Below are 16960 nucleotides of genomic sequence, written 5' to 3'. Positions count from 1 at the left end.
GTGTGTGTGTGTGTGTGTGTGTGTGTGTGTGTGTGTGTGTGTGTGTGTGATGTGTAGGGATGTGTGTGCATGTGATGTGTATGTGTATATGTATGTGTGTGTGTGTGTGTGTGTGTGTGTGTGTGTGTGTGTGTGTGTGTGTGTGTGTGTGTGTGTGTGTGTGTGTGTGTGTGTGTGTGTGTGTGTGTGTGTGAGCATTCTGCTGTGTTGTGTTTTGAAATGTTGAAAGAGAAATATCCTCTATTTACTTTGGTCATTGTTTCAATACAGCGACACCAGCTAGGTTGTTAATTGGCTCAGAGAAGTGGGAGAAGATGAGTTTTGTTTTTTTCTACCACTATACCTGTTCTCCAGATTTGTGTACCCCCATGTTAGTATATTTAACACTCAGGGATGTGAGGATGCAGGGGAATTTACCTTGCAAAAATAAATAAATACTAAATAAAATAATGTTACTAATATATATACCACACTGCTGTGTAACCATTGTATGATTTATATTGAAGCTTCCTCAAACTGTTAATGTAGCTGTTTCAGCGACACTGCTTAACATGATGTAACTGCATGTATGGGAATGCAGTTTTACTCTATGAAACTATGTATCTGTTTGCATAAACTGTTGGAGATCCTAACACTTGATGCCTAAGCATTGTTTAGCCTACTTTATAAATAGTGTATTGTACACACTCTTCTTTCCATACATTTTACTCTTTATTTCTTGTGTTATGCCCCAGTTTTGCACTTAACACTACTGTAATCTAACTGTACAGCTTGTAAATATAAGTGACAAATTTCTGGTGTACTTGGTCTTAAGTGAGCCCAGGTCATGGCTGAAAAGGGCTTTAGGCCTGTCCACCTACTTTGTAAACAAACAGAGTAATAAATACATAAAGAAAATGAAATAAAATTGAGCTAAAAGTTATTTTAAATACATACAGCTGGACCCTAGGAAACCATTCTTGCACTGAGTAAAGTAGAACATCTGAAGAAGGCAGGTGACATGGTATGTAGTAACTTAGAGTAGAATGCAACAGTGAACCCCAGAATGCAACAGTGAACCCCAGACATTTGACAGCCGTTTGCTCATATAATCAGATGATAAATATGCCTAGGAAGTGTCTAGAGATGTGTATGTTTATTTATGGGTAAACTCCTGAGCACAACATTTAATAATTGGTGGCGGGCACAAAACAGCTACTAGCAGTTCCCTATAATAATGTCTGTTTTTCCTTAATTGTAGGCCTCCACAATCAATAACACAGGTTTCTGAGAACAGAGAAATAGGGCAGTTATCGTTTGTCTTTGAGATGTTATGTACAGAAGCTTGTGAACTGTACTTCATGGTGGTAAGTTTGTTTATCCAGTGGTCCATGCTACTTTGTGACCTAATGATGAACTAATGTGTGTCATACAGCTTTACTATTTCACAAGCTGCGCACCACTTTGTGTAGGTGGCTAGTAAGCCTCCTTTATGTGTATGCTTAATTATATCACTGGCTTTTATTGTTTTATTGTTAACAGTTTGTAAGTATATTCTGAGCCATTTATCTGCCTGTAGTATTTTCAGATTTTCTGTATAGTACCTCATGAAAAACTTAAACTAAATATCCCACATTTTATATTCCTTTTGAACCTTTCAGGATAACAGCAGATGAATGGAAGCATTTTTTGATAATTTCATGTTAACTAGTTTTGAATGTAAAACAGATTTGTGTATTTATTCAGTTATCCAGTGAACACTAAATGGAAAATCCTGGTGGAACTTTTTACCCACATGGGTCAGCACTTCAAGTAGTCAGACACATTTTTAATTCTTCATCCCTATCCCAGATATTGATTTCTGATGCCATGGCAACAACCCAGTAACCTACCTGATTCCTGTTTACCAGTCTAGTGAGCTATCCCAGTGTATACCATCATGGGTGGAGCTTTGCTGTAGTATAAACATCCAGACTTTGTGTCCTAGAAGTGAGCAGAGAAAAAAAAGTACCAAACAAGAGACACAGTGGCCCTCACAGGCACAGACCTTAATTCATAGTGTAGACATCAGATTATACTCTTCCAGCTCATCCCAGTACATCGTGGGATATAGTGGTACAGTCTACTACATTTAGACACAGGTCTATTCACACCCTACCTATCCTAGAGATCATGGTATGTAATGATGCCACAGGAGAACAGAAGACATCACAATGGACAAAGGTTACACACTCTGTGTCCCTCACTGTATGGCATATGGTGAAGTTCTTCAGCATACAAAACCTGGGTTGAATATATTGGTATTCCGTGATGTCACTGGCTGTATAAAAGTTATCATGATGCAGACACCAGGTCATACACTCCTCACTCATCTCTGTTTAGCACAGCAGGCACAAACCATCATCAAGCAGAGACCTGGTTACATGCTCACTACCCATCTGTTTACAAAATGGCAAACAATGATTTCACTGGGGGTACATACCGTCACAGTGCCGTGGTTACATGCTCAGCATCTATTCCTTTACAACACTGAATACAGTGATTTTGGGTCATGAACCATCACAGTACAGTTACCTGGTTGCAGATTTACTACCTGTGCCATTTTAACATGGCACACAGTGATTTCAATAAGGGCAAATAACAGCACAGTGCAGATATCTGGTTACATGCTCACTACCTATCCCTTTACAACATGGTATACAGTGATTTCTTTGGGAGCACATGCCATTACAGTGCAGGTACCTGGTTAGATGCGCACTACCTATCCGTTTACAACATACAGGGATTTTATATGGAGTACATGCCATTACAGTGCAGATACCTGGTTACATGCTCACTACCCACTTCTTTGTAACATGGGTCCTTTCCTGTTTGGTATCTACTTTTCAGAAGTCAAGGCCAACACGAAGGGACTCTGTCTGACAAAGTTCTCAGATGATTGCAAGTTGGGAGCTATTATTAACTCCCCAAGTGATGTTGACATCCTACAGAAATGCCTCACTGAGACCAACAACTGGTGTCAGAATCATGGCTTTAAGTTCAATACCAAAAAATGTGTCGTCATCCCCTTTGGGAAAAACACAGTTCCCATGAATTACCACATAGATGGTAGTCCACTGAACACAGAAGGTGTTATAAGAGATCTGAGAACACAGGTTGACAGCAACCTCTCCGTTGACCATCACACTGCCACTGTGGTCAGAAAGTCCTTATATGTTGCACATCTCATTACTAAGGGTTTTGCATCCAGGAAGAAATAGGTCATTGTCTCCCTCTACTCTTCCCTCATTAGGCCAATCATTGAGTACAGTGCCCCATTTGGCATGTACCTCATTAAATACCTGCAACAACTGGAGAAGCCATAAAAGTACCTCACAAAGAGGATCCTAGGCCTTAAACATTTGTCCTATATGGACAGACTAAAAAAAAACTCCAGCTAATCTCTGTCTCATATCACCTATGTAGAGGTGATCTCTGCTTGACTTACAAAGCCATGTCTGACCCAGCTCTGTCAGAAATGATACATATAATGAAATCCCAATCCCTCCACACCACACACTCCATTGACCTCAACCTCATTACCACAATCAACAGAACATGCTGTAGGTACAGGTTCATAACCCACAGACTGCCCATGCTATGAAGAGACTTCCCATACATGTCAAACAGAGCACCTCACTGGCCTGCTTCAAGAGAAATTTTGATGAGTGGATGGGAAATAGAAAATTCACCCCAGCGATCACTCCAGGGGCTCTACTCATCAGAGGTACTAAGAACTAAGGTTGGGTGGCACGATGCCAGGGTAATCCTATGGGCTAGGCTTGTAAAGGCTCCAGGGCCATTACCCTAGGGGCATATACCGTTACAATGCAGATACCTGGTTACATGCTCACGACCCATCCCTTTACAACATGGTATCATGGTTTCATTTGGAGCACAAACCGTTATAGTCCAGATACCGGGTTACATGTTGACTACCCACTTCTTTACAATGTGGTATACAGTGATTTATTTGGGAGCACATACCATTACAGTGCAGATACCTGGTTACATGCTGACTACCCACCCCTTTATAACACGGTATACAGTGATTTCATTGGGAGCACATACCCTTACAGTGCAGACACCGGGTTACATGCTCACTACCCATTTACAACATGGTATGCAGTGATTTCAGTGTGAGCACATACCATTACAGTGCAGATACCTGGTTACATGCTCACTACCCACCCCTTTACAACATGCTATACAGTGATTTCAGTGTGAGCAGATACCTGGTTACATGCTGACTACCCAATCCTTTACAACATGGTATACAGTGATTTCAGTGTGAGCACATACCATTACAGTGCAGATACATGGTTACATGCTGACTACCTATCCCTTTACAACACGGTATACAGTGATTTCATTGGGAGCACATACCATTACAGTGCAGATACCTGGTTGCATGCTGACTGCCTACCCCTTTACAACACAGTATACAGTGATTTCATTGGAAACACATACCATTACTGTGCAGATACCTGGTTACATGTTGACTACCCACCCCTTTACAACACTGTATACAGTTATTTCACTGGGAGCACATACACTTACAGTGCAGATACCTGGTTACATGCTCACTACCCATCCCTTTACAACATGGTATACAGTGATTTCAGTGTGAGCATATACCATTACAGTGCAGATACCTGGTTACATGCTGACTACCTACCCCTTTACAACACGGTATACAGTGATTTCATTGGGAGCACATACCCTTACAGTGTAGATACCTGGTTACATGCTCACTACCTATCCCTTTACAACATGGTATGCAGTGATTTCAGTGTGAGCACATACCATTACAGTGCAGATACCTGGTTACATGCTGACTACCCATCCCTTTACAACATGCTATACATTGATTTCATTGGGAGCACATACCCTTACAGTGCAGATACCTGGTTACATGCTCAGTACCCATTTACAACATGGTTTACAGTGATTTCAGTGTGAGCACATACCATTACAGTGCAGATACCTGGTTACATGCTCACTACCCACCCCTTTACAACACTGTATACAGTTATTTCATTGGGAGCACATACCCTTACAGTGCAGATACCTGGTTACATGCTGACTACCCATCCCTTTACAACATGCTATACAGTGATTTCATTGGGAGCACATACCATTACAGTGCATATACCTAGTTACATGCTCACTACCCATCCATTTACAACATGGTATACAGTGATTTCAGTGTGAGCACATACCACTACATTGCAGATACCTGGTTACAGGCTCACTACCCACCCCTTTACAACACTGTATACAGTTATTTCATTGGGAGCACATACCCTTACAGTGCAGATTCATGGTTACATGCTCACTACCCATCCCTTTACAACATGGTATACAGTGATTTCAGTATGAGCACATACCATTACAGTGCAGATACCTGGTTACATGCTGACTATCTACCCCTTTACAACACTGTATGCAGTTATTTCATTGGGAGCACATACCCTTACAATGCAGGTACCTGGTTACATGCTCACTACCCACCCCTTTACAACATGCTATACAGTGATTTCAGTGTGAGCACATACCATTACAGTGCATATACCTGGTTACATGCTTACTACCCATCCCTTTACAACATGGCATACAGTGATTTCACTTGGGTCTGCCGATGCTTTCTATCACTAAGTAATGCACTCCTCTCCCCATGGCACTGTTGCCCTTTATTATCAGTGACCACATAGCCTGATCATGTAGTGCATTCTAGAATCACGCTGAACTTAACTGGTGTCCTTCGTATCGTGGCACACAGTCTCCCTATGCTGTGCTGTGAGCCATAGGGTAGTTCTGTCCTTTGCTGTGCTGTTGATGCTTTCATTGCTAGTGAGTGCACACCCTAGTGCATTCTTTGTGCCATAGGGGTTTGCTTTCCCCCATTCAGACAATGATACTTCTCTTTAGCTTTGGGCCACAGCCTTATCATAAAAATATGCAGAAGTGTGTGTGTCAATTATATGACCAGCCCTGGATAAAGTACTAAAATAATAATAAACAACCTGACAGAGGAATAAACGGGGCTCTGTACGTTGTCTCACCTCCTTAGTATGCCTGCCATTTTAGGTTTAGTAATAAAATAAAATTAAAAGTTAGCATAAATTGTTGTTCTCGTATAAAACCAGAATTTATTACCTGATTTCATGCTAGCAATGTATATGGCAAAATGCACATATGTTCAAAACTGCAAAAAAAAATACACATAAAATGAAGAGTACTAAGGATATTTGTTTGTTTACAATAATATTTCTTTGTAATAAAATGACAAAATATACAGAGAAACCAAAAGAATTCTGTTTAGCAGTCCCATGTATTACTGAAGCAACTAAAGCAAAGTGATGTACTATTAATGTTGCCTATATTTGCATTGCATTACTAATACTTGTATATACAAATGCCATGTGAAACTGCAGACTGTACCATCTTGTGGGTAGGTCATGGCTGAAGGAGGTCCTTGGATCAGCCCAGCTACCTGAGTTAGCATAAGTAACTAAGTAAAAGTACAGTTTCCAGTAAAGCAGAGGAGTAAACATCTACTGTTCTCTCAATATTCAAACCTTTGTGCACTCAAACATTTACACCATTTACTGCCAAACTTATTCATCCCCTCCCCTTCCTATAACCTCAGTAATCATGATAGCTCATTTCCATCTTTGGAAGCTTCCAAATTCAACCTACACTGCATAGATCACTGCTTCTGCTTCTGAATTCGAGGCCCAGGCTTTGTGAATTTCTTCCCTCCATCTAAAGCATGTAAGTTCCTACTGACTTTTCTGAAAACTCACCACTTTGAAAGAGCAAAATGCCAAAGCCATATCTTTGGGACCCTTACTTCATCTTTCCTCATTCTAGCACTGCGTCATTCACTCATCATCATCATCATCCAACTCCTCAGACTGTAACCTACCCACACTTGCATTTGACAGGCCTCGTGAACTGTGTATGCAGTACATCTAGTATATGTTTTAGATGGTTTACCTTTATAAAGGCAATTCACAGTGGTGCGAATGCTCATATGAGCGACTCGTAACCATGAAAGTGAAAACGCTGACAGTCCATAATGTTCGAAAAACAGCAAATCGAAAAGCAGATTCACTGTTTTTTTATCATTAATATCAAACACAAAAAAAAAAAAGAAGTGTAAAGCCGGTGGGCAAGCCCCACTGCACCCCCCCTACTTTACTATTCTAACTCCGAGATGACACTACAGTGGGGAAAGGGACCATTTTCTGATCCCCACTATAGTGAAATCCGCCCCAGAATGTCGAATGTGCAATGAGCGAATGTCACTGTGCATTCGCTCATTGCACATTCAAACCTTTTTTCTTTCGGCGTTTGCAATTTGCAAACAGCCTTGTGAACACTTGCTGTTCGCCCGATTGTGTATCACCTTTATAAAGGTAAACCTTTTAGATATCTACAGATTAAGTGTACCTTGGACCCTGAGCAGTTGTTCAGAATATGGTGCCCCCCACACTTTTTTCTTGGGGGTTCATGCATAAATGCACATATTCTTTTCAGTTCATCTTCCTAATTTAAAACCATTTGAACTGCAATCATTGTACTTCACTAAATGTCTGGTTGTGATAAAAAATTGTCATAGTAATGTATTCCAACCTGTTTTGCAAAAATACATACTAGTCCTACACACTAATAACTGTTTAACTAGATCATGACAATAGGATAATCTATTCTTATCCACAGGCGAGTCTATGTTCACACATCGAAAAAAATATTACAGCGAATGACTATTAATTGAACGTTAAACAGCTAAAGTTTAACATTCTGAACATGCTTAACAGTGGAAAATAATGCATCGATTGGCCAACAACCAGGAAGTAGTACAGTGATGCAGAAGGTAAGCGAAGGGAACTTTTTAAAATTTGCTCTATACCCCACTGTAGTGCAATCTTGAAGTTGGTATGTATAGTTACGGGGGTGTGAGGGGTGAGCCCCCCTCCCACCTTGGTTGGTTACATTTGTGATGTTAGCCAGCTATGGCCATTCAATGAATTATTTTTCATTGTTAAGCTTTTTTGGAACATTAAACTTTCTCTGCTTAACATTCAATTAGCAGTTCTCTGTAATTTGATGCGCGAACATAGACCCTCAACAGACACCTCCCATAGGCAACAATCTTTGCCACCTTGTTGATTGTGTATATCTGAGATATCTAACTGTGGTAAAAAATAATTATTATGGACACAAAAACATATTTCAATTTTTTCATACAAATACATAGCCCAAGTATTCTAATTTATGTCAGATATAATCTAGTATTACAAAGCCAAACTGTTTTAACCTGATTAAATTATAAAAATGTAAGTTACTTTCATCCACAGATAATCCCACACCTACCCAACAGTTGTAGCACTTTGCTATGTGTATATCATATGAGTGTGGTAAAAATAATGACAGCTGTCAATATCTTGGAGGAAGAATCAAGATAAAGTCAAAAATAATGCAGGACAAAGACCCAGAATGAGGGACAGATTTTAAATGTTGTTGTTATATATTTAGAAAGTAGCTAAAATAAATGCTTGTGCATTAGCATGCATTTCTGAAGAATATTAAGGATGAAATTCAAATGTTTGTTATTTTGACTTCAGTCCTCAATAATTTGCCAGAAAGCCACAAAGTATATAAGTAACATACCAAAAATATGAGGCAAAATTGAGGGCATTTAGCAAACACAGGGGTAATTGAGAACTGTGTGATTTCACCTTTGTTTCAAATAAACAGTAGCCATTCCACAAGTATTCCAGCTTAATTTTTACAAATGCCCACTGGATCCCCAAGAAATTCTGGGGAACAATCAACTCCTTACTCCATCCTGGAACAATCTACAATCCATGCCCTGATGCAGAAAAAACACCCACTGAATTAGCCTCTCTCTTTAATTCTTATTTCATCGATAGTATTGTTAAACGTACTACCACCTTCCCACCCATCAACACCAACCTACCACACCCCGCCACGCCATTTGCCACATCAGCTCCATTACCAACTTTCTTACTGTCCTCCATACCTACCTCCACAAAACAAAAGCTCCTTCACAAACTAAAACCATGCACCAATGCCCCAGATGACCTACCTGCAGAATTCTTACAGCTGTCTGCCTCCTCAGTTGCAGACCCCATCAGTATCCTCCTTAACAGGTCCATTCAGGAATCCTGCATACCTGATATCTGTAAAAAGGCATATGTTCTACCAGTTTATAAAGGTGGCAACAACTCTGACATTCCCAACTTCCGGCCAATTCCCATTCTGTCTCCCATCTCAAAAATACTAGAGAAGTGCATTCACACTCAACTCCTTAGCCACATGACTACAAACCACCTCCTTTCCCCCACTCAGCATGGCTTTAGGCCAGGACATAGCACTAACACTGCTCTCATTCCCTTCCTGGGCACTGTTAACAGAGCAAGGGATGATGGATCCATAGTCTCTGCACTCTTTCTGGATCTATTAAAGGCATTCAACACAGTTTCCTACTTCCTTCTTACTAAACTCTGTAACCTTGGCACCTCTCCTTCCACCCTTCAGTGGTTTTCCAGCTATCTCAGTCATAGGCAACAAGCTACCATATGGCAACGCTGCTCCTCTCCTTTAACAAACACTAACATGGGAGTCCCCCAGGGTTCCATACTGGGTCCCCTTTTATTTAGTATTTTCATCAATGACCTTCATAAAATTCTTACCCACAGTACTGTAATTCAATATGCTGACGATTCTACCATTATCTGCTCTTCCAAATCCGCCTCTACATTGCAGCACCTTACCCAAGAGGCTTTTACCTCAACTGAATCATGGATGGCACAGAATCATCTTGCCCTTAACCCCAACAAAACTAAACTGATAATATTTACCCCCCAAAAATCTAGCCCAGTTAATAAGTCTGACTTTTCAGTTCATTCCCAAAACAGTGCTGTCATTAATGTTGTTTCCAGTACCAAACTGCTCGGTGTCATCATTGACGATAACTTAACTTTTGACCTTCATATCCAGAATAACATCAAAAAAACCCATCAAAAGCTAGATGCCCTCTGTAGGCACAATTACTTTCTCACCTTCTCTGCAAAAAAAGCTCTTGCCTCCTCATTCCTGCTTCCTACTCTCCTATATGGCGCCCCCATCCTAACCAATATTCAGTCCTCCCTAAAAACTAAACTCAATACATGCTACAATAAAGTTGCCAAATTTGCTACAAATGCTAAATTCTCCTCTCACCACTGTTCCACACTACATCAACTTAATTGGTTGGAACTTCCCCATTACCTCACATACCTACAACTTACTACTGCCCATAAAATCATTTACTTCCCAGAAATCTGCCAGCCCTAACTGACATCTTAACCATCTACCATCCAAATTGACACTTAAGATCAGAAAACAAAATGCTGCTAAATACTGATAAACCTAAGCTCTCAGCTGGTCAAATGTATTACTCTTTCACTGTCTCCAAGCTTTGGAATAAACTCCATCCTTCAATAAGAACTATCAGTAGCTCCACTGCTTTTAAAAAGTCCCTTAAACTTCACCCCTCATCACATTGGATATGCACCTGCACCCTTAATCACAATTCCATTACATGTCCCCCTCCTCAAAACCATCTTAGCCTATCTCTACACCCAGACTTTCTTTTCCCTTCCCTTCTATACGCCTACTGCTTCTGCTGACAATAGCCAGCGCCATCTCTACTCTAAGCCTTCTGCCTCCTTTACACCTACTGCTTCTGCTGACACTAGCCAGCGCCATCCCTACTCTAAGCCTTCTGCCTCCTTTAACCCTACTGCATCTGCTGACACTAGCCAGTGCCAGCTCTACTCTAAGCCTTCTGCCTCCATTTCCTTTATACAATCTTTTCTCTCATCTAATAGCCTTATCTGCCATCCACACCTCCTATTTCTATACTTCTATCATGATTTTAACAATTTTCTACCAGTGTCACTGTTATACAATGTTATCACCTCACTACTGTATTGTAATTCATGTCATATTATTGTATGCTCTTATTCACTTATCTAATGTACTACCACTACCTGATATATTCTGTATTATATGTTCTTTTATGTAATTACATGTGGAGCTTTTCTCCCTGGGCCTCCACTGAAAATGGGCTCATCTCTGGCCCAGCGGACTTTCCTGGTAAATAAATGCAATAAATAAATAAATAAATAAATAAAGCTAAGTGGCTGACTGAGCAGATGCAAATAGGTAAGTTACTTTTATCCACCAGCAACCCTGCCCCTGCTCAATAGTTATAGCCATCTTGGTTGTTTTCTTCTCATCTGACTGTGATAAAAAATAATACATCTCAACCTGTTAGCTCAAGAATCAGAGGCAGAACCAAGAGATAATAAGGAACAAATTAACAAAAATGAGACTGATTTTAATTATCTGCTTATACACTCAGTTACTACAGTAACTATTTGTATATTGGAATGCATTTTCTGAAGGATATTAAAATTGAAAGTCAAATGTTTGTTATTGCTTAATGACTGTAGTCCTTAGTTGTTTTCCATAAAATGACAAATTTTATGCAGAAAAGATTAAAAGGGAGTAAATCATGTGCATTCTCCAAATTCAGGAACAGTTTGAACTTGGTTTCACACAAGCCATAACCAAAGCTTACTTCATACAAGCTCACATTAGTGCTGTAAAGCCACACTATACAATGACAAGAGGATAACTTGCTTTTGCTCAAATCCCCCAACTCTCCCCCCCCCATTTAGTGGCTGCAGTCCTCAATGATTTGCCAGAAAACTACAAATCATATGAGGCACAGACTAAAAATTAGAAGCAAATTCAGGGACATTCTGCAAAATGAAGAACAATTTCAGTTTTAGTTTCTTACATGGAGTACCCAGAGACTATGTATGTTAACATATGTCATACAAATGCACATGAGTGCTGTAAAGCTAGAATGCAAGCAGACAACAAGAGGGTACACAACCACTCTCCATGCTTACTGACTGCAATTCTCAGTGATTTGCCAGAAAAGCACAACTTTTATGACGCACACACCAAAATATGAGGCAAAGTTAGGGGCATTCAGCAAAGTCAGGATTAGTTTCAGTTTGGTTTCACATGAACAGGACCCATAGTAGATATTCCAACTTATTTCATACAAATTCATACTAGTTCTGTAAAGGCAAACTGCAAGCTGGGCAAACAAGTGGGTATTGCAGACCAAAATATTAAGCAAGGTAATTTTGTGAAATGAGGGTCAGCCTCAAATTATTTTACAAAAAGACTGACTAGATAACAAATACCCTAATTTATTGTACACACATGCACATTAGTCCTTAACACAAGAATTTAAATAGAGCAAATGAAGAGGGAAAGTTGTTTTCATCCACAGCACATTTAGCACGCCCCCCCCCCCCAAAAAAAAAAAACAGCACCAATCTGGTTGCCTGGCAGCATGTTAAAATAGTTAATATTCCAGTTTATTTCATACAAATACATACTAGCCATTAATGCCAGACTTTAAACTAAGCAAATGAAAAGAGCAAATTGTTTCTATCTACATCATCAAAAAGGTTAATATTCCATTTTTTATTTTCAAACAAATGCACACCAGCCATTAATGTCAAAGTTTAAAATGAACAAATGAAGAGTAGAAACCCCCTTTTTCCTATTTTTCTACATGAGTTTATGATGTTGTGTCAGCTGTCACCATCTCCCTCATTTCAGTGCCACTCTCCTACCTTCAGTGCCACTCTCCTACCTTCAGTGCCACTCTCCTACCTTCAGTGCTGCTCTTCTACCTTTAGTGTCACTCTCCTTCCTTCAGTGCCACTCTCCTACCTTCAGTGCCACTCTCCTACCTTCAGTGCTGCTCTCCTACCTTCAGCGCCACTCTCCTACCTTCAGTGCCACTCTCCTACCTTCAGTGCTGCTCTCCTACCTTCAGTGCCACTCTCCTACCTTCAGTGCCACTTTTCTACCTTCAGTGCCACTCTCCTACCTTCAGTGCCTCTTTCCTGCCTTCAGTGCCACTCTCCTACCTTCAGTGCCACTCTTCTACCTTCAGTGCCACTCTTCTACCTTCATTGCCACTCTCCTACCTTCAGTGCCTCTCGCCTACCTTCAGTGCCGCTCTCCTACCTTCAGTGCCTCTCTCCTACCTTCTTTGGCACTTCTGCCTGATTTCCTCAGGTCTTCTCTCACACAATCCAGCCAAGGATGCTCTCATTTCCTCTTGACTTCTTCTTGTCTGTCTCAAATCATCTTCACCAGACTGTCTTCTGCTTTTCTGCACATGTACCTGAACCACAGTCATCTGTGCTGCTTGACTTTTTCTACAGTTGAAGATACTTTGGCTTCTACTCTTATTTCCCCATTTCTTCATCTCTCCCACAGGGTGCATCCTACCACCTTTCTCAGGCATTTCATCTCCATCACCTCTAACCTTTTCAGCTGCTCTGCCCTTATTGCCTTGGTTTCTGTACCATAGAATAGTACTGCTTGCACCACTGTTTGGTACATCTTACGTTTCATTTTCTTTGGCATTTGAAGGTCATACACTACTCCTGATGCTCTGTGCCAGTTGGCTGCAGTCCCAATCATTCTAACTTTGACCTCCTCAATCACCCTTCCCAGGTAGTTGAAGATTTTAACCTTTTGTGCACCTTTAATCTATAAACAAAAATGTAAAGGTGCAAAGATTTATGATGGTGACCCTCCATTCCCATCTTTTCTTATTTACTGAAGAGGTCCTATGGTTACTGTAGATCTGGAAGATGCATTACCCAATCACAGATTTCTCAGGTTTCATATGGTTCAGGAGCATTTCCAGTTCGAATTGCAGCCCTTTGGTTTCTTCATTTCTCCCATGGGCTCCCCGAATGTCTGATGCAATAGATGTAACACTGGGTAAGCAGAACATTCACAGTTACACGTGTTAAGATGACTGCCTAATTCAGACTCAGTTTTGAGACAGCCTCTTAAATGACATATCGCTGATTATTACATTCCTTGATTTCCCAAGAACAGCAAACTACAAAAAGGAATCAGATGTTGCACATTTCAAGTGGAAGATATTCCTAGGCATGTTGCTGGATGTAGCTCAAGAAAGGTTTTTCCTAATACAGGAGATGATTCACAATATTATTTACCACTTTCAACCTGTCGTTAAAGAACCTGCAGATCTGTGAGGAGATTTCCCTGGATTCTGGGTCACATGTCAGACAGCAGTTTATACTGTACTGTGCAAAAACACCTGAGAGAAAAATGTAGTCCATCTCAATAGATCTGTTGCATATTTTTTGATACACAGGATTTATCTTGGTAAGTGTGACATGTAGACCATAAAAAGGGAAACAGTTTCCACATTCCTTCAAGTCGTGGCAATAAATGCATTAGATATGATGCTATATGGGTACTACAGATAGACAGCCGGAGTAGTTCAAGGCAATAATGTCCTGCTCATCTTGTCCTGCTCTTTAACATGAAAGAAATGATTGCTGTGAATTCCCCAGTTAAAGCAGCAGGAATTGCCTGCTCTTAGGGATGCATCAGGTGGTCACAAATAGTAATGCATGCAGTATGATGCATCAGGTGGTCACAGCCAATAGTAATGCATGCAGTATAATGCATGAGGTGGTCACAGTCAATAGTAATGCATGCAGTGTGATGCATCAGGTGGTCACAGCCAGTAGTAATGCATGCAGTGTGATGCATCAGGTGGTCACAGCCAATAGTAATGCATGCAGTATAATGCATCAGGTGGTCACAGTCAATAGTAATGCATGCAGTATAATGCATCAGGTGGTCACAGTCAATAGTAATGCATGCAGTGTGATGCATCAGGTGGCCACAGCCAGTAGTAATGCATGCAGTGTGATGCATCAGGTGGTCACAGCCAATAGTAATGCATGCAGTATAATGCATCAGGTGGTCACAGTCAATAGTAATGCATGCAGTGTGATGCATCAGGTGGTCACAGCCAATAGTAATGCATGCAGTGTGATGCATCAGGTGGTCACAACCAGTAGTAATGCATGCAGTGTGATGCATCAGGTGGTCACAGCCAATAGTAATTTCATGCAGTGTGATGCATCAGATGGTCACAGTCAATAGTAATGCATGCAGTGTGATGCATCAGGTGGTCACAGTCAATAGTAATGTTTGCAGTGTGATGCATCAGGTGGTCACAGTCAATAGTAATGCATGCAGTGTGATGCATCAGGTGATCACAGTCAATAGTAATGCATGCAGTGTGATGCATCAGGTGGTCACAGCCAATAGTAATGCATGCAGTCTGATGCAGTGTGATGCACATATTCCTTCCATGCAGGGTGACCATGACTCTTTGGAAACTGTCCTTTTTCTTTGAGCAATGTATTTGAAGGCTGTACATCTGCTAGGTGAACAGAACTTATTAACGGAAAGCCTTATACAAAAGCTTCATTTTAATAATTAGACAGAATTCAGAAGTTTTCTTAGTCCTTACAAAGATCTGAGGAGTTCCTTAGATGGACCTTATAGCTTTACCTTTAAATGAGCAACTTTTTTAGTTATTAATAGCAGATGCATCTTTTCCTCACACAAGACCACAATGTTGTTCAACAAATCTGGGGAAGAAAACTGCTGTGTGCTTCTCTTTCATTCTGCCATTTTAAAAATTCAGGTAATGGTAGATTGAAAAACGCTTGGTTAGTTTTAATTGTTAAACCGAACAAACCAAAGTAGGAAACCATGGTAAAGTGAACCGTGAAAAGAAAAGCACTAGTAAAAAATAAAGAAATGAAGTCCACAACACTGGCACTTATAAAAATGAAGACTTTAAGAGAACCACAGAGCTTTCGCAAATAAATCCTTCACATGTTTTACCTAGGAATTGTTTCTCAGAAATCAGCTTGGGAATTCTGTTTTGCTTCTGTGAGAAAAGGAGCACAGCGACCATATTCCCCGGCCTTCATAGTGATTATCAGTCAGTGGAAAGCCTAAACATTGCTTTTTAGGAGCCAGCTTTGAATTAATGCTACTGCTTTGTCCTAGTGAGAGAGAGAGCAGAGGGGTTCTGATCCTCATGGTCTAGGGCTGAGCAGTGCTCACAGGATTTCACTGAGTGGTCTGTTGCAGTTTTGATGAGAACCTCTTCAGGGCCCATGTGCAGCCTGACCTTCTGTTGTGTCCAGCTGATGTAGGCTGTATGCAGGGAATCTAGTGTTAGAGCAGTAATCAACTCCTAACCTGACAGGCACCCCATCAGCCCACATTAGTAAGCATCTAAAACCATGGATTTGCATTTTCTGACTGTCTCTATAACTAACTTTGTTGAAATAGTCATCCTGAGATAATGTAGCAATTGTGTCATGTTTAATGGCAACCAGTTACTACTTAACAAACTGTCACAATGTGCAAGAGGTGTGGATATACAATGCTGTTGGAGGCAAAGCTGTCACATAAAGCCACTACGAACAGCAAATGAGCTGTCAGTAACACACAACACCACACTAAACCAATCACACACAATATAGAAAAAAAGACATAAACCCACCCCATCCATGTATGCTGAGGCTATAAAAATCATCTACCTAAACCACAACAGCCCCTAAAATGTAACATACTAACACTTGAGTCAGGCAGTACCCACCACGAAACATGAAATGTAACATAAGAACAAAAACACTCAAGTCAGGCAGTACCCACCACGAAACATGAAATGTAACATAAGAACAAAAACACTCACGTCAGGCAGTACCCACCACGAAACATGAAATGTAACATAAGAACAAAAACACTTGAGTCAGGCAGTACCCACCACGAAACATGAAATGTAACATAAGAACAAAACACTCAAGTCAGGCAGTACCCACCACGAAACATGAAATGTAACATAAGAACAAAAACACTCAAGTCAGGCAGTACCCACCACGAAACATGAAATGTAACATAGGAACTAAAC

At 40.5% G+C, this 16960-nt stretch overlaps 1 protein-coding gene across 1 annotated transcript in view; it reads left to right on the top strand.

Moving 5' to 3' along the window:
- The window catches only part of ELAPOR1 (endosome-lysosome associated apoptosis and autophagy regulator 1), an 885667-nt gene that overhangs the window by 538426 nt on the left and 330281 nt on the right, over positions 1-16960 (top strand). Inside the window, exon 12 of the mRNA XM_044076128.1 lies at positions 1241-1346. Coding sequence (XP_043932063.1) covers positions 1241-1346 — 106 coding nt within the window. The remainder of the gene's footprint in view (positions 1-1240; positions 1347-16960) is intronic.

Source organism: Protopterus annectens, chromosome 7.part0 (assembly GCF_019279795.1).
Source record: "Protopterus annectens isolate FY-2018-M chromosome 7.part0, PAN1.0, whole genome shotgun sequence".
NCBI lineage: Eukaryota > Metazoa > Chordata > Ceratodontiformes > Protopteridae > Protopterus > Protopterus annectens.
The sequence above is the reverse complement of the archived record's forward strand: the minus strand, read 5'-3'. Positions and strand labels throughout refer to the sequence as shown.